This window comes from Hippoglossus stenolepis, chromosome 8, assembly GCF_022539355.2.
Source record: "Hippoglossus stenolepis isolate QCI-W04-F060 chromosome 8, HSTE1.2, whole genome shotgun sequence".
Lineage (NCBI taxonomy): Eukaryota > Metazoa > Chordata > Actinopteri > Pleuronectiformes > Pleuronectidae > Hippoglossus > Hippoglossus stenolepis.
Genome location: NC_061490.1, coordinates 7,940,185 through 7,967,754, shown reverse-complemented (window position 1 = coordinate 7,967,754; position 27,570 = coordinate 7,940,185). Strand labels below are relative to the sequence as shown.

Below are 27,570 nucleotides of genomic sequence, written 5' to 3'. Positions count from 1 at the left end.
TCCCTGTTTGCAGTCATTTCCATCAAATTAATGTGTCCCGTGCATGCTTTAAAATGACCAAAGGCCTTTGGTGTGTGTGTGTGTGTGTGTGTGTGTGTGTGTGTGCACGTGTGCACGTGTCAGACAGGTAAAGAGAATGTGGAGCAGACAGACACGGACATTAGATCGCAAACATAAAAGGCATGTCACCCATGACTCATCCATAACAGCTATCATCATGGAGCAGTATGTGAAGGTCATCATGCGGTGCAGAGTAAAACAATAGATGGTAATGAGAGGCAGAGCCGAGCCGCAGGTCGGCGGATGTGAGTCACAGACCTGCTCTCTGGGAAAACGAGGACATGAAGCTAATGAGGATATTTTTTGTGAATCATTTACATTAGCTTCATTTTCAATGCTATGGGTATATCCAAGTTTAAAATTTGTTAAAAACAGAACAGAATTTTAATTTCATCTTCGTCATCTTTTATCATCTGACCTCAGATAAAGTCACATTTAATATACACAACAAAATTTGAAAGCTAGTCCTAATCATTGTCTATTTGAGTATTTAATACAGAAGCTGCTGGAACCAGGACATTTCAGTTACTCACCAACATGAGAGTATTAACTCTTATTGGCTCACTCTAGTAATCAATAAATTGCAATTTAATAAGATAAATAAATCATATTATTTTTCATGCCATTATTGACAGGTGCACTGCTGCATGATGTGAATTTACACATTATCTAAGTTGCACTAAAATATGTAGAGAGATTTTAGATTATAGGTTAATTCATAGGGACACAAACATTTTCAATTTGATGACACAATGTAGTTTGTACATATATATCACTGTTTCTTTGGACACATAGAAAACTAAATATAGAGAATTAGAGCAATATCATCTTTGTCAGCATTAGCAAAGTACATATGTGTGAAGTGGCTGAATGCTATTAGCTGCTAACAGTAGGTAATGGGTTTTCATATATGCTGTTTGACCTTGAAATACGGCCCAACGCTATAATCAATCAGGAATCAGTGAAATTATTAATATTTGCAACATCCCATATTACTTACTCCTTTATCATTTCTACTTACTGCCACTTTTGTTAAGTACAGTATTACTTTCTCTCTGTTTCATTTAACTTGCTTATTTTACGCTTATTTTATTCTCATCTCTATTGATATTTACTATTAGGCACTGCTCTGCATTACTAAGTATAGACTGTATTTTCATTTTATTTACAATAGACTTATATTTTAATTCAATTGTTACTTGTGTTTTAATACTCAGTTCTTTATTGTTTTATTCGCTGTATTCTATTCTATTGCATATTGTTGGTACAAAAATTTTGGAACAATCTGGCACAAGAATTTCCTTTGGGGTCAAAAAAGTATTTTCATCAGAGGCAAATGGCTGCCATGTAATAATGGTGATTGGAGCACTTCTCTACAGGAGTGTGCTTAGTGCTGGGTTAGGTTACTTACTTTTATCATTTCTATCATGTTCACCTTTTTTTTACACTGTCAAAGAAGTGTTAATGAGATTATATATCTGAGCATTGAGTTTATAGTTAGTGCTCTAGTCTGTTACTACTACTGGACTACTATATAGCTGCGTTTCTAATATTTTAATCCACATCTAAATGGAGAGAACAAAAAATCACTATTACAATAATTACCTGGTGAAGCTTCAGGCTTCTTCCCACAGTGAATCATATAAATGACCCAATAACCAGATGTCTGGGTCCCATCAGACTTCATGGGGAAAATTTGATGATGTGATAGAAGCTGAAATGATGTTGGCTCTTGTGCATTGGAGAACATAATTAGAGTGATGGAAAGGAAGGAAGTGAATCTATGTCAAAGTCTCTTGACTTTACTGATCAAGATATCAACCCCAGTCCCTCTGTCCCTGATTACTGCCCCAACCATACATCCCACTTTACACTGTGGTGATGACTGCTGCAGGCCGCCTGCAATTACAAGTATGTTTACACAATTAATGTTCGTGCCCATCAGCAAATAATGATGATGTTTAACAGCGAGCCATAAATAAAGGCTGTAGCAGCGCGCTCTAACCGTGGAGCAGAAGAAGTAGATCAGGGACAGGTCAACGCCTCAAGTCTCTGCTGATCTACTGCTTTTGTTTACTTATCTCTTCTCCCCTCAGCCGGTCTAAGCTCTACATTTTTAGCACTAAATCCTGATTTTGAATATGGCAGATTTAGAATATGATAGGATATGTGCTAACAAGCTTTGATGAACAGATTTTTACAGAACATATTCTTATATCCTGCTGTTGTGTCAGTGTAAAGGCCTCTAATGCCGATGATCTACATTAAAACTGATCACATTCAGTCTGATGTGTTGACATTGTTAGCATGTTAGCATGACGAGATTACCTTTTGGCTCAATGCATAGTTGTGTTGAGCCACACAGAACATCCAGCATGGCTGTAGATGCATGGGTCACCATTACATACATTTTGTTATCAATAGTGTGTGTGTGGACTCCTATACTAACATGCCACTAGCTATTGGCCCTGTGCTGTGAGTGTATCATCATGTGTGTGAGTGAGTGAAACATTTGTAGTAGCTATGGAAGCACATCAGCTTTCTTTGTGCACATTCACAGCTGTTCACATCTGTACAGATGAAACAATATGCTTGTTGCCTTTACAACAGCTTCACTGTTCTTCCTCATCTTGATCCCGATTATGTAGCTCTGACTTTGACCAAACGTGTCTCCTTACCCTCTTACTCACTTAGACGAGGTGAGGCCTCAACCCTGGGCAGCATTTTAACTGAAGAACATTTGAACATTAGATCTTCATTTGGTTTGGTGTTATAAACTGTATTCTTTCTATTAAATGATTTCATTAAATTCTTTATCTAACGTACTTCAATGTAAATATTTTGGCTGAAGTTCGGCTGAATAGCGTGAGTAATCCACAACCTCCCGAGTCATAGAGTCTCTCTGCACATAGGTAAGTGAGGCATATGATTCAAGTAATGTGTGATACAGCAAAGAAATGTTACAAAGTGAACCTGAAGGAGCTTGCGAATAATAGCTAGCCAGTTCGGTTCTTCTCGAAACAACGAGTCAAGACAAGACACTCTGCAGGATATGTAGCCTGAGAACATGAAGCGTAGTAAAACGACTACTATAATTATAATGCAGCGAAACAAAAGTTATTACTGTCAATATTGTTGTATTTTTTATGTAGCCTATTATCTCTACTGTTTCATTTACACAGGCTGTGGCATGGTCAGTACGACGTTCAGCACTTTGGAATGTGTCTTTTTAATGGAAATTACACCCTTGATTGCCAACGCATTATTAACCATGAACCGTGGAGGCCTGACTCATGTCTCAAAACAGATCAATTGATCAGTTGCCATCAACTACAAGTAGACATACAGCTCTGGGTCAGAACAGAACCATGTGGGGAAAGAGAAGGAGTCGTGCTTCATCTTCAGGATCTCCGACACACTCTCTGCAACGTCTGGGCTTGCACTTATCGTTACTTTGTACAAACCCACTCACAGAAGCTTCTTCATTCAGTGTTCATTCTAGTGATAATAGCATTTTGCTAAAAACAACTCAGTGCTTGGGAGCCACTGATGCGGAAGGATACACAGCAGGAAGGAAACTTTCTTTCCAGTCACTGAACTTTTTCTCCGTCCACTCTCTCCTCTCTCTACTTGCTCATTAGCCCTTTCCCTGTGGAAAGTATTAACTAATGTTGGTGGAGTTGCAGGCTGTGAGCCACACTAATAAATTGAGTTGATAGGAACCAGTTGGAGACTTCAACTGTTTCCTGCCCCAAAATTAGTCAGCCTCCAGCCAAAGATATAAAAAGAAAAGAGGTTTCAAAGATGTTGGTATTCATTTGGGATTAAAATGTTTTAGGTATTTTATTATATATTCAGTGCAGTGAGGATTATGTGCTCCAACATTCATGTGAGCACACAGTGTGATCCTTTGATACGATGCTGCTGCTGTCAAGATTCACGTGGAGGAGAGTGCTCTCACTGCGGCGCCCTGTCAGTTCTTCACAGGTGAGCATTACCCCCCTGCCTGCCACATATTAACCACACGCCAGCCTGCAGGACTGACCGACAGCCTGGATACCAGTGCTACAGTGACTGCTTATGGTGGTTTCCATTGCACTGTAGGCCTGATCATGTGTTTCTCAGTCTAAGAAATATGTTCTGGAAAAAAAGGATAAGTGCAGGACTCAGGAAAGAATAGCGTCTTTCCATTTTGCAATTTGTTGCTGCGTATAGGAAAACAGGATGTGTTTGTGTTAATATGTATATGATATCCCTTCAGTTATGTCCACAGCACAGCCCTCGTGTGTAGACACACTGACAACATGTGACCCCTTTGACATTACTCAGTCATTTGATCTGTTCTTAACAGGACAAATATTGATCAGTACAGCTTTAAAGAGAAATGAAGTACTGCCTTCATGATGGTCACATTAACCTTCCAGCTAATGAAGTGCAATAGGATAGAACAGTGTTAGAAATGAATATGGATTAATCAATAACTGGCTGCATGAGAATAATGCTGAATAGTCTCATGGTGTGATGTGCAAAACTTGTTGACGACACCACAAGAATAATAATGTCTTCATTTCTACACTGCGTTTTCCTATTGATCCCTTGATAAAAATTATACCTGTGGTCTTTAAGTCAATTTGGTTGAAGATACATTCTTCTTATCTGACAATATTCATCACTTGACCTAAGTCCATGGTTAGCAAAACATATTGAAAGCATCACATCTCTTTGGTTTCTTGTTAAAACAGGCCTATGAATAATGAAAATAAGCTTCTCTTCCTGTGGAACATGGGCTGCTGGGTGACATGAAGTCACCCTGGTTTGTCTGGTTTGGTTTCAGAGTCCTGGCTAGTGTTGCTTGAGGAGCTGCCAACTAGGCTGGCACAGCTGATGCTCCTGACTGATCCTGTGTCCCTGGCATGGCAGCCTGTCAACCACTGACTTCACTGTTTCCTTTAAGCTGCTAAAAACTGCCAACACAGACCTCACAACATGCACTGATGTGTATGCATGTGTAAGCAGAGAACAAATCTGTAATTTCCATTAAGAACTTATTTTTACACTAACAAACACAATAACTGAGACTGTGGCACTAGAACAATTTTCTAGTTATCTTACTCTTTTGATTAAGACTATAATTTCATATCACTGTGAGCAGCACAATTGAAGCTTTCAGACACTTTAAATCTACTAAAAGATAATTAATTCTGTCTTGTTTGAGGTAGACGCAGAAGATACAGACACTTAAAAAGTGTTGCTCTGGTTTTATTGACACTGAATCAAGAAAAAAGACATTTAATGTTAACGACACACATATCTACAATGTGCTTCCAAGCAGACTCTGGCCACCCACAGGATTTTGTGAATGTAGATATGATTTTAGCATTCTTTATAATCTTGCATCCATCTGCAGATCATGCACTTTTCAGGAGTCAACTCTATAAAGATTCTGTGCAAAATACTGCACAGTTATGTAAAACTTTGGTAACCCTGGAAACACACATGTGTGTCAGCACAATTACAGATTGTTCAGACAATTAAAGCTGCAGAGTGTTGAGTTTGTATGGCAGTAAATTAAGTACATTTCAAAGTGTATGACATATTGACTCCTGCTGTACAAGACACCAATTTTCTGTTCTGTCTCTACCTATTTGTCAACATTAATAACATCCAATCAATGTGTCTAATAACACTAATGTCCACAGTCAGTTGTTTCATTGAGCTCTTTGTTACATGAAGGGCCATGAATATATACATGAGCTGAAAGTGCTTCCTGACCTGCTGTCAGTCCCTGGGATTGGATCTTCCCTTACTGGTTGTCATTGACTGCGGTTGTTTGTCTGTGATAGATGTGTTTTCTTTTGGTGTTTTTCTTGCATGCTGCAAGTTGGCCCATTGTTGAGTGATGCATGCAAACAGGTCTGTGCCAGAGCGAGGCTGTGATTGGTGAACTATGGGGAGACCTAGCAGCTACAGACACAGGTAGCATCGTTAAAAACTGATGGATTTCAATTCAATTTACTGACACTCATACACCCCAGAGAATAAACCCCTTCTATTTGAGTTCTCTGTGTGACATTTTGACCTGCGACACCCTCAAGCCAGAGAATTAACTCTACACACAGTGATCTAGTGGACAGGTGGTGCAGTGGTTAGCACCGTTCTGGGTTTAAACCTTAGTTGAGCCAACACGCACTCAGTTTCTGTGTATCCTGCCAGTGAGTTTCTCTCTTTTTGTCTTTATATGTCAGCTTGCCCTTTCAGTGGGCAGATTGCATTTATGTTTTCAATAGCATAAACCATTTTGATTCAATAACCCCACGACTTTTCCTGTAGATGTCAGCGCTAAAATAATCCTGAAGGCAGGAATACTCATTGAGAAATTCTGTACATCTTTCATTGACCAAATTCCTCTTATAGCTAAAAGCATCCTTCTTCTCACATGATTCCTGGCATTTATTTTCCACCTAACCATGTGATTCTATGCATCGAATAAGCTGAGGTAATAACTCCAGCCACTCAGGGGTGTAATTAACAGAGTCATTTCTCCCAATTGTATTTCCTTTCGGCAGTCTACTGAGAAAAGTGAATTATTTACTGCATTTAAAAAGCACATCGTGATGTCAGACAAGGTATCAATCTCTATCAAGGTAGTATTCCTTATAGTAACATATTCAAGCAGAGCAGGTCATACATACAGAGGTGCTTTTAATAATTTAAAATATGCATGGGAGCCTGGCAGTTGACCTAGGTTGAAAATATACATTTTTAGTGCCCATTATTGGGACTAATTTCTGTAAGAAAAGAGATATTAATGATATCAATGTGTTTTCTGGGGGATTTTTTGTGTCTCTCTTCTCAAAGAAAAACATTTTCTCTCACCCTGCACCTAGAAAAAAGAAAAAAACATGACATGACAGAAACATGGTGACTACATTACGTCAGGAGAAGCCGGAAGAATCCAGCAGACAAATAGGTAAAATATGGAATATATAGAAAGAAAAGGAGGAGAGCAGCTGCAGCAGAGCAGCTTCCTCCAGTCATCCATCCTCATGAAGAGGTGATGCCAGAGCTCAATGGAAGCTGTCTCGTTAAACAGACTTGAAACACAACACGTCCCTCAGGTGCATGTCTATAACAATGAAGAGCACTGTTATCACCCTTTCACTTTCTTACTCTCTCTCACACACACACACACACACACACACACACAGAGAAACACTGCCACAGATAATAATGAGCAAGGGGATCTGTATCTCTAAGTCCCAGGAAGCACAGCGGAATTTGTGTCAAAATGACTGTTGGGAAATGACAGACTGTCGCCACCTGTCAGCGCCAAGGCTGCAATCACTAAAACGGCTGCACGGCGAGCCAATCAGAGTGGAGAGCATTCATCATGGTTCCTCTGACATGAGAGCAGCAGCCTCCATGTTAAAATGAGCTCTGACCATCAGGGGACGCCTGTAATTTGGGAATCAGTGGTGTTAGCCTTCCTCAGCATCACCTAGATGTGAAGTGGTTTCATTATAAGGGTTGTATCTGGGTGACACGTTTAAAGATAGAATGACATTGTTCATTTTCTATGCCAAAAAAGTGAAAACTGTTTTCTTTTATGCAGCCAGTAGCTAAACCTTACACACTCTGCCCTCCACACAGCCCTAAAGTCACCTCAAGCGTATTACGCAGATCATAGAGAAGCAAAGAAAAAACACAGAGACACAGTTCAAAGCACTGACTTATATATATTTATATGTGTGTGCTCAAAAGACAGAGAGCGATAAAGAGAGCGATGAAAGAAGAAAGGGAGGGAGTCAATGAGGCACAACCCTGACTTCAAACACATACAGATTAACCTTATACCCTTCCTCACAGCAGCACAGGGTTTCTGTGAAAAGCCAGAAACCCATCAGTGAGCCCAGGCTCCCTTTTGGAAGATCGTGATTGGGGGAAACAGCATTGTTGTCTGAATACAAAGCATATACAGAAATAAAATCCTCCTGCAAACTTCACTCATATACAGTAAGTTACTTCTTCCAGCTCCAAGGGTTCAGGCCTAATTTATTATGATGTGCATACATGATATGAACACGGTAAGAAAAAAGAAAGAGGCAAGATAACCGGAATCGTCAAGATGTAAATAGAGCTGCTTGGTTGTTGAGGTCAACTGAGTTAGCTGGTTGATCTTTGAAATTGCAATAAAATATCCAACCTTAAAAGAATTAACAGTATGTTTTCACCCCTTAGATGAATAAAAACAATAGGACATTAAAATTTGACCTCTGACATATAATTTAAACTCAAGGCAGAGAGGAGAAGTGTAGGAGAGTTTTGGGAAATGCAGGTTTGAGCTTAGGCATGATGCAGGGAGCTGCAGGATCTCCTTCTGCATCAGGCCTGTACGGAAACACACAACCCAAGAGTCCTGGATGCACTGATTATTGTTGGGATCCCACATAGATGACGTGTTTGCTGTCTGGAAGGATTGGGCTGGGGGAAAAATACACTCCACACAAGTTCTTAAAGATAAGGTTCTATCCTTCATCCTAATGTGATAAGAGCATAGTAAGACTGAAGCCAATGTAATGTATAAACAGAAAGTTTGAATATAGAGCTTGGAGATAGTTACATGGACGACCATCAAAACTGTCAAAAGTCTTACGCAGGTCAAGAAATATGGCCCCCACCACCCCTATTAAATCAGGCCTACAGCCTTAATTGCTCCAACAAGCAGTCTTAAGTTGAATAATTTGCCAAACGATTTACAGAAATCAAATAAAATTTCAAATAGAAATTTAAAAAATATCTGATTTGACCCCACATGACCGCTGGGATTATTATGCCACAGCAGCATCAGTTGCAGCAGGTCAGCTCCACAGGAGAAATGGCAGCATGTTCACATGTGCTCATATCGTTAGGGTGATGGGAAGAAGAGCCTGGCAGCCCTTGAGTTAGAGCCACGTTTTCTGTGCTTGTGTTTCGTGTAGTAACATATATAAAAACTTAAAATACCAACAAGCCCAATTATTAACTGCATGTCACAGCTGCTCCTACTTCTCTGTGTTAATTAAACACTGGTGGAGGGCAGAGAAGGTTAATTTCATGTAATCTCATCCCTAATGATGATAAATCGGCTCTAGAGGGTTATTCAAATATTCATTCTGGCAAAGGAAAAGAGGAAATTCTTCTTTCCCTCCCTTATACATTATATACACTCCACACTGTCTACTTTTCTTGAGAGGTGTAAAAGCTGGATCATGCTCATTCTCATAACTCTTATACTTCTGTTTAGATTACATAATAATAATTATTATAATAATACATTTAATTTATAAAGCAATTTTAACATTGCTCAAAGGCACTTTACATTGAGATTGAAAAATAGAGGAAGCTGCATGATAGACTGTTGTCGGTGTTCTGAAGAGGTGGGTTCTAATCAATACAACTAACTCCTTACCAAACACATGCAACCATGCTCCTTGATGCCTGCAACAGTCCATCTGTCAGCACTGCGGTGGGCTGCCCTCTCTCCTGCTCCTGGGAACAGGTCACTGTCACTGAGCCCACTGCTGCACATCTGCACCTGTCAGGTGGCATCTTGTCTCTGTGGTTAAGCTGGCAGAAAGAAACAAGGCACTGTGGGAAATGAAGAACAGAACTGGGCTGAGCTTGAACTGTGACTGGACAAATCGTCCATCATCATGGGGACAGTTTACTGCGCCGCTGGGGGATTTTTAATCTACTCACTGTTTCGCTTGTTTTTCGGGGTATTGCGCCCTTTGACACAATGCTGGTTCCATTATATAGATTTCGCTGTGCATGCATTCGGGGATAAGATTTCGTAACATGTCAAGGATAACGCAAGTTCAAACATGATTTTCCATGGTGGTCCTTGAAGTGTAGCTTGACGATTAAATGTGTTAATGGTAGAGTTGGTAATTTTTTTCTGAAATACTTTTCTGTCCTATTTGTTGAAATCCTCTTCAGAGCGCCAAAATATAAAAAGTATTTCTGTGGCCCTGACATGGTTGAATGAAATGATTGGCTAGCGTTCCCGTCTTGTCACCTGCCTGCCTGCGCTCTCACTGTGAAAGTCAGTTGGACCGTAGACTGTTGGTCAAACATTCTGTCAAATAGATGCTGGGATTGGCCCCAGCCAACAAGAAGAAGTGGTTAAGCTAAAATAATAAATTAATTTGATCAAAGGTTGATTGGCTGATTGATGGTTACTTGAAATCATTTTCCTCACTCTGCTGAAGACTGTCACTCCCCTATCCTCTTATCAGAAACTGTTTCCAAGAACAAAAGAGGTTGACATGTTTGCTTTACTCACAACACAATAGATCAGCTCATTCTCATTCAGTGTGATGGAGTGATTGTAGTTTAGAATCAGTGTTATGCTGGGACCTGTGGCTGATGGTCATTTTCTTCCATTTGCTTACAAAAGCTGGATTTTAGATGGTAAACTTTGGCTTCATAGGACATTACTGCAGAACACTTCTGATATTCTCAACATCACACTCAGGACAGCACTGCTGAGATCTCAAACATGCTTTGATTTGTCCAAACTCACACATCTGAATCCTGCCAGTGATTGTGTGATAAGTTTCATCTCATTTCCAGGATAATCAGTATTTCTTTTAAATATTTTCCCGAGCCAACTGTACTGAGCTATAGAATTTATTGATATAAATAAAATCCTCTTACGAGCTCTCCTGCCCTGCATGAAATGCAATATGGGATCGTGGCTGAATTAAACTGTTGGGGGCCCTGGGGCAAAATAAGTTGCCCTTTCCACCTGTTTCTATGCCGCAGTGCTACAAGGCCCCAGACTGTGGTAATCTAATAAAACACATGAAACCTTGCAGCATAAAGGAAGCATGAATCTAAAATAGCAGGACCTTCCTCATTATGACGTGTTCAGATAATAAAGGAGAGGCCACCTTAAGGCCCTTTTCATGTGAGTGGACATTGTCAAATTCACAATGAAATTAGCTAAAAGCAGCTGTCATCAATGGACCTGGAGCTTCCAGGGTCTCTGGTGTAGCTCACTGCAGCAGATTCTTTTTGTATGAAGTGTAATGAATAATTGTGCCAACCTTGCTTTGCCTTTGGAATTGTTTTCAGAGCATGAAGCTAGCTTTCACACATGCACAACGCAGCGGGAGGTTCTCTGCACAGACACGTTGACAACAGCATCAAATCCTCTGCATTATTCAGGCGAGAGGTGGAGCAGCAGGGTGCAGCAGGCAGAGGCAGGAAGTGACGTATTAATTCCACTGTGTTGATCACACGATTTTCTTGACAACAGACACTGGTGTCAGTTGTTATCGCTAAAAACTCTCTTGACATCTTTGTCTTTCCTCTACGTGTATGATACCGCTTATTCACTGGGAGATATTTGTTTTGTTTTTGTTTTATCATTTTTGCATCTGTCACGTTAGAAGCGTCATCAACCGCCCCACTCGCTTGCTTCACTCAATGGATTCTCCTGAATTTGTACGGACATTATATTAGGAGGCCGGGCGGAGGAAGTCTGCAGATAATCCACAGCCTCTCACTCGGATTTTTGCGTTCACACAAACATCTCCTCCAGAGAAAATACAATAGATCTGCAGATTTCAGTGCACGTCTGAAAGCTGCTTCTGTGAACAGCCAGCATCAGGAAGTGGCAGCAGAGTGGAGGTCATCAGGAAGATGAGGTTCACCTGGCTGGTCTGAAGCCTATTTAGCCGGCTGGCTCAGTCTCTTTCTCTCTCTGCAGCTCCCACATGTGCTCCTGGGTTTTGTTTGTTATTTTTGTTCAGTTTTCCACAGGTTATATCTTCTACTCATGCACTACATTACCGATTTTTACTGACTTAGTAGCATCTTGTTTTCGTAAATTGTTTGATTAAATAAACACTCACTTTTTTTGACTGACAACCATTGGTGTGTTCTCATTCCTATTTTTGTTTGTCTGAACCGTGAGCCAGTTCATGACACTGTGGCACAAAAACATTAGGCATGTGTTGTGCTGGAATATCTTTTCACCAGGCTGCCATTAGCTCTGTTGCATGAAACCCTTTTCCCCCCAAAAATATTATTTTTAGCTTATTCACATATAACTAAGTTAAACATCATTATAATTTTATAATTTAAAACAGAAAATGCTTGAACAAAACAGATACATAAGAAAAAGTTTTCTTTATTCAATTTGAAAAAGAAACTCCAACTATTTGTTATGTAGAAAACAGACACTTCTATACTTTTCTTTCACTGATGTCTCCACTGAGCTCGGAAAAGTGAACACAAATCTAGCTAACGATACAAACACATACATATCTAGACCATCACATTCTGCAATCACAAACAGTGGCTCAAAATAATCTCTTATACTTGCACTGACAACCAGATGCATCTGAGCGGAAAAAAATATCAGTTCAGTGAAAAACCTGGGAAAGGGACATATGGCAAATTACAAAATATTACAATGAGATATTGTTATGTTTAAAGGACCAAATAAAAATGACACTTTATTAATAATGGCACAATATAACACAATATCATTGTGGCAGTGTATTGTTTACTTGTGCCATTCCATTAAATTATGTCTTGCTACATTTCTACAACAACATACTAACACCTCCAATTAACATGCCCAAAAGTTGAATATGCTTTACAGCAGAGAACCAGTAGCAAGTTGTTTGCAAATGACACAACAACAAATTAAACAGCCAGCTTTGGATGTCTGATCTCCAAAAGTAGACTAGAAAATAATTGAGGAAAGTAAACACACCGCTGGTAATTATATCTTACTTAACAGAGTTAAAGGCAGTGGAATCTTAACATACCTTGTTATCTTGATGAAAATGCCCTTCACACACGGCAGTAAAAGCCAGTGGCCCAGCAGCATACAGCTGCTAACAGGAAGGGGTCTGCCTCATAAGAATTATAGCGTAACATTATAGATTCACTTTCCAGATAAATGTATAACTGTTGCACTTGTAAATAGTTCCAGTTAGAGAAAAACATGTATCTTTGCAGTTGTAACATATAAGAAAATAATTTTAAGATAATTCTCTCATAACAAAATACACCATTAAGTATTCTGATATTGCACCGCTCTTTGTAGTCAGGGCCATAAACATTGATTAGAGAGAGATTAAAAAAATGTACTTGACAAAAAATCCTTCACATTTTAGAGAGAGGGTTTCCAACTGCATTTCTATGTATATGAGAGATCAATAACATCAATAACATGAGAGTAATATGGCAAATATGATTGGCTGTACCGACAGGGGAAACTTTGCTTTGGTATTGGCTAAGTTCGGCAAACAATACTGTATGTAATTAAATAATATATAGGAAAACTAAGCCACACGGGTATCACACATACAGTAGACATTGAGCAATGAAAAAAAGGATCTTCTCTCTTGCTCTCCACAAAAAAGCTACATTGCATACTGTGAAAGGTAAAGACCCAGTGTTTTGACTATTACTAAAAACATGTTATATATTATTCTGCACATAAATAAATCTGAATTCTGGTATTGTCAGTAGAGAAATTATTTAGCACTTTCGTAGGAACATGAAATACACTTTCCGTTCATTAATGACGGTTGCCATTGTGTTCTGACTCTGTGCTTCAAATAGTTTGTAACTCATTCAGAAGTCCCTGTGTTCTCTCTGCTGGGCAAGCAAAACATCTCTTTTAAAAGTTCAACAATATCTTCATTTGTAAGAACAAGCCAAGACATGTTCCTCTGGACAAAACGTATTCAAGCAGTTCACTACTCTAAATTGATTGTCTGGAACAACCATGACTCAACTTTTGAGTGAAACTGCACAGCAACAAACAGACACGTTTTTTTCTGTTAGGTCCTACACATAAGAACATCTGCAAATGGGCCCAGGAGGTTCTTGTTGAAGATGCATCTGACCCACACCAGGTAGGTAGTGAAAGGCTTAATGTTCTCTGAAAAAGTGTAGTTGTGCTGGGGAAGGATGTAAGGCATGTAGGTGTTCTCTCCTTGCTCCTGGATCCACACCTCGTACTTAACCTCTCTTACCTTCAGGTATTTTAGATTCCATGGGATCTGCCAGGATACTGTGAGTTTAGCCTCATTAGTGGTTTGTACTGTGGTCTGACAATGGGGTTCTCTGACTCGGCCTGGGTGGACTGTGCTGGCCGGCTTTGACTTCTTCAAGCTGGGCTTGGTCTTCCTGCCTTCATTGAGGACTTCCAGAAAGGAAGGGATGTCCACCAAAGTGTCCTGGTAGATCCGGAAAAGCCACTCTGGGTTGCGACAGCACAGGTGCCTGGGAACATCCTTACTGGCCAATATTCGCTCCTTCTCCTCTTTTTCTAAGTGAGCAATACCTCCTTGCTCCCAGGGTCTGTCAGGGTGGGTGATGGTGTTTTCCTCCTTGGTGTTCCTCCAGGAGATATAATGAAGGTCCATGCCTGGAAGGGAGGCAAGGGTTTTATAAGGTGTGTACTGCTCTGGGTTCACAGCAAAGGGGAACAGTTCCACCACAGCAGCTCCTCTGGGGAGGAACAGTGAGGTAATAAGCTGAGCTCCATGCATGCTGACTAACATGGAAGCACCACTAATCACCTGGATTATACTAGGAAATGACTGTTCCTCCAGGGATACTGTGACTACTCTCATTTGGAACTCCTGGGCCAGTGCCATAATTAGCTCTGCTTCATTAAGTATCAGCCTTGTTGTTGATCGGCTGAACACAACAATGTAGTCATCCTTCTTCTCTTTTTCCTTTTCTTCTTCTGTACTACCTCCATCTTTTTCTACCTCCTCCACTCTGGTGATGTTCATTTTCTCCATCAGGGCCCTAGCAAACTGCCGAACCTCGTTTCCTGACACCAAAATGTTGGCTTTAGGACCCTGCGGCTGCACAAACCCATATTGGTACCAAGTGGTCATCTTGGACAAGCCCACATAAGATTTGGTAAAACACATTAGCTTGCCAAAGTTTCTGAGCTGTTCTTTGAGTAGTGGCTGCTTGCCGCTAAGAAGTCGGTAGAGGTCAAAGTGTGGACCTTCACCCCAGCCCTCCATGAACACCAGACGAGCCTCATCGTCTAAGTCTGAATACTGTTTCATGGTATAGAAAGCAGGGAGCAGGTCATCGTGGAATACATGCATAAGGTTATCAGGATTAAACCTGTTTAGGATCAATGTCACATCTGGTACAAACACCGGTTTGGGCATGAACTTTAAAGCTGCAGCAGGGAGCTCTAAAAAGTTGAAGTATTGGGTGTTGTGATCCTCTACTGATGACAGGTCCAGCAGGGCAGGCTGGAACCGTCTAGATCCTAGGTTAGGCAACATGACAGAGGAATTGGAGTGGAAGAATACAAACTCCTCTGCCTCGGAGCAGTAGCAGAGGTAGTCAAAGCGGCAAATGCGGTCAGTGTGCATCTTGCCAGTGCAGACCATGTGTGTGCCATGCTCCTGAAGAGCCTGCAGGGCAACATGGTAATCGATGTGGGCTTGCGATAGCTCCTGGGACTGTCGCGTCATGTGCAATTCTTCCTCCAGGAGGGCAGCATGTTCACTCAGCTTGGAATACTTCCAAAGCAGAGCTGCGACCACTGAGACCAGCAGCCCGTTAAGTAGCGCACCCACGCTCATCCTGCAGCCTGTCACCGAAGCCCGCATCACTGCTGCTGCTGAGGACCCACCTCCGGGCTCCAACTGGTCTCTGACATTTGAGGGGAGCAACGAGACATCTGCTGCCAGACAAAGACATAGGAAAAAGGGAGGAAAAGACAAAAGAGGGTGGAGCAGAGGGGGAAAAGGGGTAGGAAAGGACAGGGTAATGAAGAGAAAAGAAGAAAGCACAAGTTAAAAAACAGACTTGTCATAAAGCCAACCTAAGAACATATCAAACAGTCCTAATTACTAAAAGTCATTAGTGGATTACCATTTGGAGGATTTGAACAGCAGTGCTATGTATCTAAGCAATACAATCCAATGATTCATGACTGCAGGTTTCAGCTTTCACCTTTGGGATTTGTGGTCGTTTACCTCGGTGAGCAAATGAGATATTTTCCGAACCTGTCACCCTCCCTGGATATATCAAGACAAATTACACTGTGAGGAGCTACAGAGACAGGAACAACAGTATTGCCCTCAACTCTACTCATCTGCATACTGAGAGAACAAGTGAGTCATTGAAGGATCTAAATCAAACCAACAGCACACAGCCAACAGCTGCCTGCACACACAAGGCAACTAGCATGCTAAGTACTATCTGAGGGTTTAAAGTGGACATATGCAAAATGCAATTTTTCATGTCTTTTCAACCTAAATGTGTCCCTGCCTCCTTGTGTTTCTACCGACCCTCAACTTTGGAGAAAAGACCATCCGCTCTCTTCATATCATAGTCTGTCCAAATTAGTAAATCAGATCTTGCTCCCCTGTTGATGCCATTTGTGTCAATTTCAGTCTGGTGTCCTGTTCTTACAACACATTAACGGCAGAGGCGATAGGAAACATGGGATGAGATTCACACCAACCCAAGCTGCTATCGAGTCATCCTGTGTCAAGTCACCACACTTTTGGGCTGCACTGTCAAAAATAATGACATGGGAATGATAATTTGATCACATAGGATCAACTAAATGCCAGGACACGACAGCAGCCGTCAACTGCAAAATGAATGCCACTGTTGCTTTAGGACTGTGGCAGACGCACATTATATGCACGTTGTCCTTGTACCATGCCATATTACACTGCCGCATGTCCTCCCTCTTCACTCCCCTGCTGACCTGTGCTCACTTTACATGTTAACAATGAACACCAACACTAGTCACATGTTTGTAGGACATGAACAGTACTGAGGTTTATTTTGAGTTTATTTGATTCGTTTAAGAGTTTGAGACATGTATTTAAACACATTTGAAAAAAATAATCCAGCATTTTGCACGCTCGCCTTCACCTGCCACACACAACACGAGACAAAACGTGACGCACGCAGCCAGGACATCAGAGTTAAAATGACCGGAACGATCCCGATTCATGATCCGACATCATTGATTAATAAGTGATGTGATCGTCAGACCGGAGAGAAGTTCTTCCCTGCTCACTCAGGCAGTGTAGACAGTCTTATCTTTAAACATGGGTGCCCGAAATGATTTATTTTTCTTTAAATGTGTGATGTTTCCAAAAATAATAATACAAAAAAAATTGTGTTATATAATTGTGATGACAATATTGACCAAAATAATCGTGATAATAATTTTTACCATAATCGAGCAGCCCATTAATATAATATATATATAGAGAGAGATAATGAGCTTTATATACTGTATATTTTAATTTACATCTGCACCAAATTGCTGAGAAAAAAGAAAAATGCTGAAAAATACCATGTCTTGCTATGTTAAAGAATGAAAGAAAATCCTGGCTCTGATCTGGATCAGGAGGCAGATGGTTCTCCCACCATGTTTTGTGTTAATCCCTTCAGTAGTTTTTGCACAGAGCACATACTAGAATATGGTAAACTCCTCTTTATTTTATAGACTATATTATTCTGTTATTATCCAGTTATCCTCTTACATAATTTGCATTTTTGTTTTTTTCTCCATGGTTGTGGTACTCTCTCTCTTTCCGTTCCTCCTCTGTTTTCTTGCATGCCAATCTCTGTTCTGCCGGAGCTGAGTATAGTCCCTGTGCTATTTTTGATATCCCAGCAAGTACAATATGTCGCTGCCAATTGAGTCAGTCTTTGTGATCAAGCTCAGTGAGACACATGGGCTACAGCTGTTGCAGAGAGAGGAGACAATGCAAACTGAATACACACGCTTAGAATAACAATTTTTTTTTTACTGCTGATAAACAAGCCATACTATTTTCTGATTTGTGATTAAAATACAAACTGTAGTTTTAGAGGATGCAGCAGCTGCTACAAGGGACACGACTTCACAAAGGTTTCCACTTTCCAGATAATGTAGTGAGGCCCTCTCTTGCTCTCAAACTGTCCATTTTTTACCTTACAGACTCTTATAACCTGATTAAAATCAGTTAACTGGACCAATCATTTTAAGGTCATACCTTGTTTCTTCCTTGAGTGTCTTAATCTGGTGGATACTGGTTTAATTGGCCATAACTGACCATATAGCATCCACTACAGCTCCCTACTCCTTGTACAACTCAACACGACCTAGCAAATCTTACTCTTGGCTTCTCTGATATTAAATCCAAGTGTATCCCACAATTTTAATGAGTCTGAAGGTTTCTGTTTGGTCCTCCTAATTCCTTCAACACTGGCTGCAATGTAATATTTGACACTTATCTCTGGATCAACCACAAAGTCAAAAATATTGTTGGGTCTTGTAGATTCCAGCTTAAGTATATCTCTTTTCATCACCTGCTGGTTTAGAAAACAGTTGTACATGATCCACTCCTCTTGGTGACTATGGCTCAGAAGAGAGCAGGTCATCCACTATTCAGAAGGTTGGTGTTATGATGCCTGGTAACAGTCCATATGATCCCAAAATCCTCAATTTCCAGCAGTGCATGAATGAGATGTAAGAACTGTATGAATGGGCGGATGCGAGTAATGGGGGAAAGCACATTGAGGGATCATTGTAAATGCACACATTCTTGGCTTGATTGATATAACACACTTTACTCGGGGAACAGGCAGGGCTCCCTCCAGAGACAAGGCCCCATCAACCCTGTGCTTGCCTTCCTACACTGGCTCCCTGTTAAGATTTCATATTACATTTAAATTTTATTGCTCACTTTTAAGGCCTTAAAAGACCTCACTCCTAAATACCTCTCACATTTATTGACCTAGTATTTGGAATCTTGACCACTGAGATCTGTGAATGGAGCCCACATAACCCTAAAGACTGTTAACAAGTAAGGATTATGATCAACAATGATTAATTTGTAGATTATTTCTCAATCAATTATTCACCTTTTACACAAAATGTCAGAAGATGGTGTATTCTTTCCAGTCGAAAATAAGGTATTTTCTGATATTTCATTTACTTTGATAATCTCATAGTACACGGTTGGGTTTTTCTTTAGTGAAAAGTCTTGACTTTACTATGCAAAATGTCTTGAGGTAATGTTTGATGTGATTTGGAGCATCAACAAAAAAAGTAGCAGAGAGAGCAGCAAATCCTTTAGTTGGAGAAGATGGGAACAGAGAATGTCTGTCATGTTTGCTTTAAAAACAGAAAGAAAACATTTACAAAATAGCTTTCTGCGTACTGAATAATCATTGCAGCTCTATTTTAGACCTGGTCATGTTTCAAGATCTGAAAACAATTGTAGGAAACCTCCACTCTTTGTCTGCCATGTGTTTTGGACCAACCTTATTTGTATGATGGGTTTAGAGAGACCAGGGGATGAGCTGCATCTACATGACTGTAACACTACAGATACAGACTATTGTTCAGAGCCCTGGCTTCCTTTTACATATTTATATATATTTTTAACCATTAGAATGATGCCATTCTTCACTGAATAACAACACGGCAAGAGTCAAAAATTTCCGTCGGCCTTGCATCAGGTAGGATGTAAGAAGAGAGTGACCCTGGATAAGCAGCAAATGTTATCAACAGGGAGAAAACTGGGCTAAAGCATAAAGAAGAAATGCAGGTCTGTCTTGAAGACCAATATTTCATCTCACATCCTTCAAACATCACTTACTGTGTAATAAGCCAGGGAAGAAAGATTAATGCTATAGTATTTCCCAGGACAAAATGCCATGGAGAGCACAGTGGATGTGAATTAAAGCACCAGAGACATCAGATACTATAGCATCCCCTCGGTGCTGACACAGCAGTCAAAATGAAGTGAAGTGAAGTGTGAAGAGGAAGCTGTTAGGCTAACATTAGGATGCATGCTCCTTCAGTCTGCACGGACAAGGCCACCACAAGGCGCACAATGCCAGCAGTGCTGTCTAATCCTTCTCAGTGCACACTGGTTCCCACAGGGACGCCTGTGAATGCCCGCTGCAGTTTGTCTGAGCCAAGACATAGAAAGCTTGGAAATGTCAAAGCCACTGCAAGCCACCATAGCACGCACAAATCGTTCTCATGCAGGACCCAAAAAGAGAACCAGGGCCTCATTTCTAAAAACGTGTATTGGATTCATGCTCAAAGTGCACACGTGCGTGCCAATGCCCAACTGAGGGCAACTTTCCCTTCATTAGTCAAAGTCAATCGTGCATATGGGGATCTGCCTCATATCCCGCTCAAACCATAATTGGTCACTGCAAAGCACCTCATGAATGTTAAATGGCCACGCTGATCACTAGTTATGGTGAATCAGCCACAAGAAGTTCTTTTCTGACACCGAAATAGAGGTGCTTGTGAGGGACGTATTGTTTAGAGGCCACAGCAGTGGTATCACTAATAAAAGAAAAAGCACTGAGTGGTAACGTGTTGCTGATGCGGTTAATGCAGTAAGACAGGAAGGACAGAGGGCAGAGAAAAAAAAAAGTAGTCCAATTTAATGATGGAGGCAAAAAGAGAATCGCTTCACACCGTCAAAACGTGACGGAACCTGTTGTATCAACTACACATTTTAATAATCCAAAACTGCAAGCATCATTCAATTTATGAAAGGCTGCAATATCCACCATCTATAATATTTAAGAGAATTATATTATTCCCAATAGAGACTTTAGGCAGAGAGATAAACATACATGTACACATTATCATATCAAAACACATACCTGTCGGCTTATCAACCCATTGTAGTGAGTACTTGTGTTTGTACTGGGATGGTGCGGTTATGTCTGTCTAATACTGGACTCAGTTCAGCACATAGATCTTAGACAACAGCTCCAGAGAATCTGAATTGGCTGAGGAGCCAGTCATTGTCATTGCTAGGAAATCTTCGTGGTCGCTGAACACTCGTTCTATTCTCCTCCTTCTATTCACGTACTTCTCAAACAGTGCCAGTGCATCACGCAGCATTACGCACATATTTATGTTATGGTATTTATCGGATTGATGACTTCAAACCTTAACAAATTGATCACGACAATCGGTGAGATCCTGACCTCCACCCCAGGGATATCATTTGGAAATGGAAGTTTGAAGGTGTACACAGTTTATTCATTTTTTGTAAGTGGTCTCCAGTGAGCTCTGTGCAGCTGATGGCCCGGTAATGTTCACTGCAGCTATTTTACAAAACAATCGTAAACTTCATATGGTCATAAAAAACATCCTACTAGCACGGTGTTGGAAGATGCTATAACTATTAATCGCTCACTTCTGTAACTTAAATGGTATCGGAGTGTCATTTGCTTTAAGACGTCTTATATCTTTTACCACTTATGTTTGCTTATGGAACAGTTGTGCCTCACAAGCACAAATAACACTGCTGGTTTAATGTTCATGATAAAGTGGATCAATCATTTGGCTTCAATTCACCACCTCACATCTGCATCACCACTTTCCCATCTTCAAAATGTTTGTATGCACGGGTCAGAGTTGGTGTACACGTTTTCAGATCTCTCAGACCCCATTTATACACAGCAGCTATAAATGAGACCCCAGGACATTATTTGCACTTTTCTACATCAAAGCCTGCTTCTGTGCTTGTGACTGTCCAATTTGCTCATGCAAGCTCTATTTTGAGGCGTTTTATCTGATCAGCAGTGCCCTGGAATACAAATATTAAAATAAGGAAAAAGGTGGCAGCAGTTCCTATTATAAATCAAATGTGAACAGAACTATTCCAGCACAAGAGTTATATATCTATATTCTATGAATGGGTATGTACACTGTTAAATAGCCCACTGATTATGTATCCAGGTATCTAAATCTGACACTTCCTCCATCCGGATACAGCAAACTACCCTGAGGTCGTGCTTTGCCTCCACCAGTCAGACACTACCAACACCTGTGCTCCCTCATCTTGTATTACACAAGTCTACCAAACCTAAGTTTGACCCCAGTACGTGAACCTGGTGCCCCAAATAAAAAAAGGGAAGCAGTCTACAATGTCTCGGTTTCAATCAATTCAGAGAGAATATTTGGGAAATTATGGCAAAAATGTCAACTCTACTATTGTGGTTTTGGGATTTTTCTATCATTTTATTTACCTTCTTCACGGCCAAGACACTTCAGACGTCTTCCACAGGACACACATCTACACAGAGTTGTAGTGTGTAGTTGTCTGGTGTGAATTATTAGTGAGCTGTGTGTTTATACTGACATGTACATTTGAATTGCTCCTTTAGCCAATTCCTCTTTTGAATGCCCTTTATCTCAACACTGTGACGAATGTCAGTCACCAACAATGGGCGACGGCATCGTCCATCAGCCCAAACTTGACCGTCATGTCTCCTTGACCATGTTCACATAAAATCCTCATCATTCTACATAAAATATATTCTGAAAGACCGCCATGCGTAGTGAAGTGTCTGTCACTCAACGCTTTCTCAGTGCTGCCTTCAAGGCTGCTACTGAAGCTCAGGCTTCCCCAGTGTTACTGGTTAGCATTTCTGTGTGCTCTGGAGATAATAAGCACCCCAATGATGCGGTGGAAGGCGGCACAGGGCAGACTGGAGAGCCTTCTGAATTTTAATGAGAATCCTGGAAAGCCGAAGCTAAGGGGGCTGTGGGAGGGCAATGGCAGCAGTAGTCTTGCGTTGAAGCTGCTCATTTGTTCCCTGGTTTAACCATCCCCCCATATTGGAGGTAACCTTCTCTCTTTCTCTGCAGTTCTTCCTCCATTTCCTCCCCTTTCAAATCAAATCAGAGAGCCCTGGCAGGCCTCTTCAAAAGAGGAATTAAAGAGAGAAGATAGGATATCAATTTAGTCCTTGTTCTCCCTCCCGCTACCTGCTTGTGTCTCCCTTTGGCCACTTGATTTCTGATCTCTTCTGGCTGTGATGATGCCTCCTTCTCCATTGTCGTCTTTATTCCTGGACCAAATGTGGCCCGTCAGGTTTGATCAAGTCGCTCGGAACTCTGTGACACTATGGAGAAATAATGGCCCAACTACAAAGTCTCACACCCCTTCTCTCCCTTTGCATCTCTTTCTCAAACATGCTTGCACACACACACACACACACACAGAGAGAGTTTTGTTACATAAAGGTAATGACATTCAGTCTGGTGGTGAAAAATGGGCTAGCTGCTTCACAATGACACTGAGTGTCATAAAATGCCCTTGGTCTCACGTTAAGACACATCACATGTCTGACTACTCGCCTCTTCCAAACAGACTGATTACTCTTCTGATTGATAGCCTGCTACTCTGTAATATTTTTTTAATCTTTTGCTACATTGTTCTCTACGAATGACCCTCTTTGCAGTCTGAAATCGACCATAGACCAAGACTGTACACTGCATCTTGTCTCTTCTCAGAAGAGGTACAGGGGAAACTGAGGCTAATGTGGACGACCTGCAGAATGTGCATGTTGGTGTGGAAGTGACAGACAGTCAAATAGGAACAAATTGAGAAGGACGTCCCCTAAAAACACCACCGCACAGCACTTCAGCATCGCCTCAGGACAACAGGCAATATTCCAGAGAGGGACAGAAATAGAATAGGATGGCTGGGTGTACACATGAAGATATCTGCATGAGCTCTAAAGATGCTGACACCATCCATTTCAGAAACTTGGGTAACCTGAGAATTGGGAAGGATTTTCATCCTGTTCAACTCTCTCTGTGGGAGACAGAACCTCCTGTGAGGTCTGCTGGCTTTTAACGACCCTGAGGGCATATATATTCCAATTTAGATATTGACTCATGAGCTTGGTGTTAGTTGTACACATGGTATACAAGTCATAAGAACGCCACTGCGAGGAAAAGCACAACATGGGCGCTAATATTAAGGTATGAAGGTGTCTAGAAGCCACAAAGACTATCAATTAAGCAAGCTAGCAGGCCGGTAATGCAAGAAATTAAAATCAATATCACTCTGACACAGACAGAAAAACTCAATATGACTACAGTTACAACATATTAATTGTCCATCCAATGTAAAATGAACTTCCAGGACCTTGACCCATCTCTGCAAACACAAAGCAACGCTTGAACTTGGAGCTTTCTGAAAATGTGCGTGGAGAAAATTGTAAATATGAGCCAATTTAAAAAGGCAGCAATGGCCAGTGACCACATGCTGCACAATTCTGTTTTATAACATCCAGTGTCTGTCAACTTTAAGTGACATTGCATGTCAGAGGACACATATGGTGCCACAACCTCCCGGACCAAGATGACAAATCCTTACTAACTCGGACCCAGAAGGAACAAATGGTTGCCAATGAGCTGTGGGCTGTTCTTTCGTTTGAGTCAAGTCATAATGGGCTCATTCCTTCATCCTAGGACAGAAAACAAACAATGCTGTTTGTGGTTGTTTATTTCTATACCAACAAGGGCCACTCAGTGCAACAATAAGCCCACACTCAAAAATAACAGGTGACCCAAACTGAGGGAAGTGCTTTCATGTAGGATCTTTCAGCTTTGAAGACAAAAGATGAAAACTAATTGGTTTATTTAGCAAATATACATCTAGTTAACTTCCCTACCTCCAATTGTATGAATCACTGCACAGTTGACTTCGCAACCAGATATGTCCCCCACTTCGTAAATGAGACAGTCCCAGAGCAAGCAATAGTCCTCTAATAGCATAAACCACTTACATAAAGTGTTACATTTACCAACCACACAGACAAAACCCAAGAAAAGTGGAGCTGGGTGTCAGTTTCTAATTGGAAAACAAATCAAAAAGTATTTTGTTGGAACATATTTTAACAAACAAGCGGACACAACCTAAAATGACAACAGCCTGCTCTGGTCTGAACAGGCCTGAAGATTTGATGCACATCACTTCAGCTCATCCACAAGCCTCTTGAGCTTTGATCACTGAAAAAAAGCATAACATGTCCTAAAAGAGTGCGCGTTTTAGATACAGCACATTCTGTTTTCTAACAACCACTGAACCACATACTGTGTGAGTGCATCCGCTGTGACACTTAGAAAAGCCATGCAAGTCAATTCTGCTCCAGAGGAGTTGGAAATACATGAATATCAGTTATTCACAGAGGGTGGTCCAAACTCATTTTCTCCTGCACTTGTCAGCATTCCACTTTAGTAAGAAAAAATTCCCGCAGAATGGATTTGAATTATTCCTAAAGTCTAGAGCAGAAATGCAGACTACAGTTCCAATATAATGTGAAGAGCTGCAGGCCTGTAACACAAGACCCTGTTCAACATCTATACTGATTTCGGACATGAAGCAGAGAAGGAAAAACAAAGGAAACAGACAAGCAGGAGTATGTATACTGCGTATATATATATATATATATATATATATATATATATATATATATATATATATATATATATATTTTAAAAAAAACATCCTCGGATTTCAGCAGATTTCTGTGAGGTTGACATTCCTATTTATTTTGGCTGAGTCAAAGAAGTCACTGAAGAGTATAACAAATTCCAGGGAGATAAAATACCGTCTCACCTGGGAGCCGACTGACTATAAATACCATACAGGCAGCAGTTATGGTGTTTTCATTTTCAAAGCATTGGTGTGTCATTGTGGAACAGACACAAGGAGGCTAGTTAGAGCAGGTCAACCTGTGAGCCTGTTTAAATTGCTTAAACTGTTCAGTTAGCACAGGAGAAGTAAATGAATCAAATAAAAAGCGACTATTCTTGGATTTGTGACCTGAAACCTGTATTTACATTAACACTGGGGAGCTGGATACTGGAGTGTCTTCTCAAACTTATTTTACTGCGACTTCATTTGTGCATTACAGTTCTGCTGTATTGGTAAAGACAAGGATCCACAAACACACATTAGTTACTATGATCAAACTGGTGGAAAGAATATTACAAACAGCTATGTTGTGGAATAAATGTTGTATTCTTCCTCTTTTCAAATAAAAACTGTTTTTCATTTCAATGCTGGCTTCCATAGATGATCATTAACTGGAGGTCATCTTCTACCCTCCCTGCTGTCCTCCTCATCCCTGTCTACAGCTGGAATAGAACACACATTGAAATGTCGTTGATTGAAAACGAGTTGAGCTATGTATGAGATGTATGAAAATATTCTTTATAAATCAAATTGAGAAGATAAATCTGGACATACCAATTCTTCCTGAACATGCACTGGTGACAAGAATTGACTCATTCATTGAAACAGCAGCAGGAAAACAACATTCATCAAAACCAACATGCATGAAGTTATTTGCTATATTTTTAGACACATGTAAAATGGTATTGAAGCGGCTGGACACGCTGCTTCCTGTGATGTGCCAACATCTGCAAAGCCCCGTCAGGCTGAGATGTGGATCCAGGATCGATCCTGAGATCCAGATCAACACAGATACAATGTGATCTGCAATTACCTGAGGTGTCGGTGGAAGGTTGTTTCGTCAGTGAGTGTTAGCTGGTTCGGGCAGCATCGGCGGCTCAGTGTGGAGCAGTCAGGGTCTGAGCAGGGGCACAGACGAGGAGAGGAAAGGAAAAGACGAACACCGGCGAACCGATGGGGCTGATGGATAAAAACCACCGGCGTGTTCAGTCATTGGAGCCTCCGCACTTCAGCCGGAGCTGCTCGGTGTTGTTGACGCGCTAGCCGGGCTCTGTCAGCGGCAGAGAGAGGCGCTGTGCTCCGGTCCGTTGTGTCCTGTCTCCACCTACCGCCGAGGGGAAATCCCGCGCTCTCCTCTCGCGATGACACCCGTGGTCACGTGTGCAGCTGACGCGAGACAGAGTCAGAGAAGAAGCGTCTGATCGTTTTCATAAGAAAACATCACAGTGTGAAGTCACTCTAATAAATATGTACTGTAAATGTAAACGTATGTTAGCATTGGCGTACCAATAATAATCCAGCAGTCATTAACGTATTGTATTAGATAGATAGATAGATAGATAGATAGATAGATAGATAGATAGATAGATAGATAGATAGACTGATTGATTGATTGATTGATTGATTGATTGATTGATTGATTAAGCGATTGTTTAACTGTACATGTATCATGTTGTATATGCTCACAGATTTTTTTAATCTGCTACTGACAACTAGCATCAATGGTTGAGTAGATATAATCAAAAAAACTGAAATAAAAAACTTTAAATAATAACTAATAATGAATTAAGCCTCTTGGGTGAGAGGTGAAACTTATTTATATGAAACACAAGCAAGTCCAGTTGCCTTTTTTCACATGTACAACTCATTATGATGGCTTTAACTCTGTTGTTTTTATTCAGAATTTCTCAGTGGGGGTAGAAGTTCCTAACTATTTTTATTATCTTTCAATTGGATAGGCACATTCAGCAGATGTGATGGAGAGGAAATATGAGCTGATCCCATCAGAACATCCACCGTAGATTTTGTCCATCAAACCAAATCCTGTAAATATCCTGAGGTCAAATTGCAAGTTTGAGACTATAGTATAATCACACTGTGCGGGGGCAAGCAACACTCCCATCTTGAGTTTGAAAAAAGAAAAGCAAGTAAGTTTGCCAGTATTGTTTTTATTGCTTGGGCAATGGCATTATAT

General features: G+C 40.7%; 1 protein-coding gene across 2 annotated transcripts; it reads right to left on the bottom strand.

Annotated features, from left to right (window-relative positions):
* Nucleotides 1-12,218: 12,218 nt before the first annotated feature.
* On the bottom strand, nt 12,219-26,723 carry pomgnt2 (protein O-linked mannose N-acetylglucosaminyltransferase 2 (beta 1,4-)). 2 transcript variants are annotated; one of them, XM_035164312.2, is made up of 2 exons: nt 26,410-26,723; nt 12,219-15,790 (listed from the first exon to the last, which is right to left on the bottom strand). In XM_035164312.2, exon 2 carries the CDS (start codon nt 15,714-15,716, stop codon nt 13,908-13,910), a length of 1,809 nt encoding a protein of 602 aa, XP_035020203.1. In that variant the 5' UTR covers nt 15,717-15,790; nt 26,410-26,723; the 3' UTR covers nt 12,219-13,907. The 2 variants fall into 2 exon arrangements, with proteins under 2 accessions (XP_035020203.1, XP_035020202.1); XM_035164311.2 differs by having other exon boundaries at nt 12,219-15,787.
* Between the last annotated feature and the right edge of the window lie 847 nt (nt 26,724-27,570).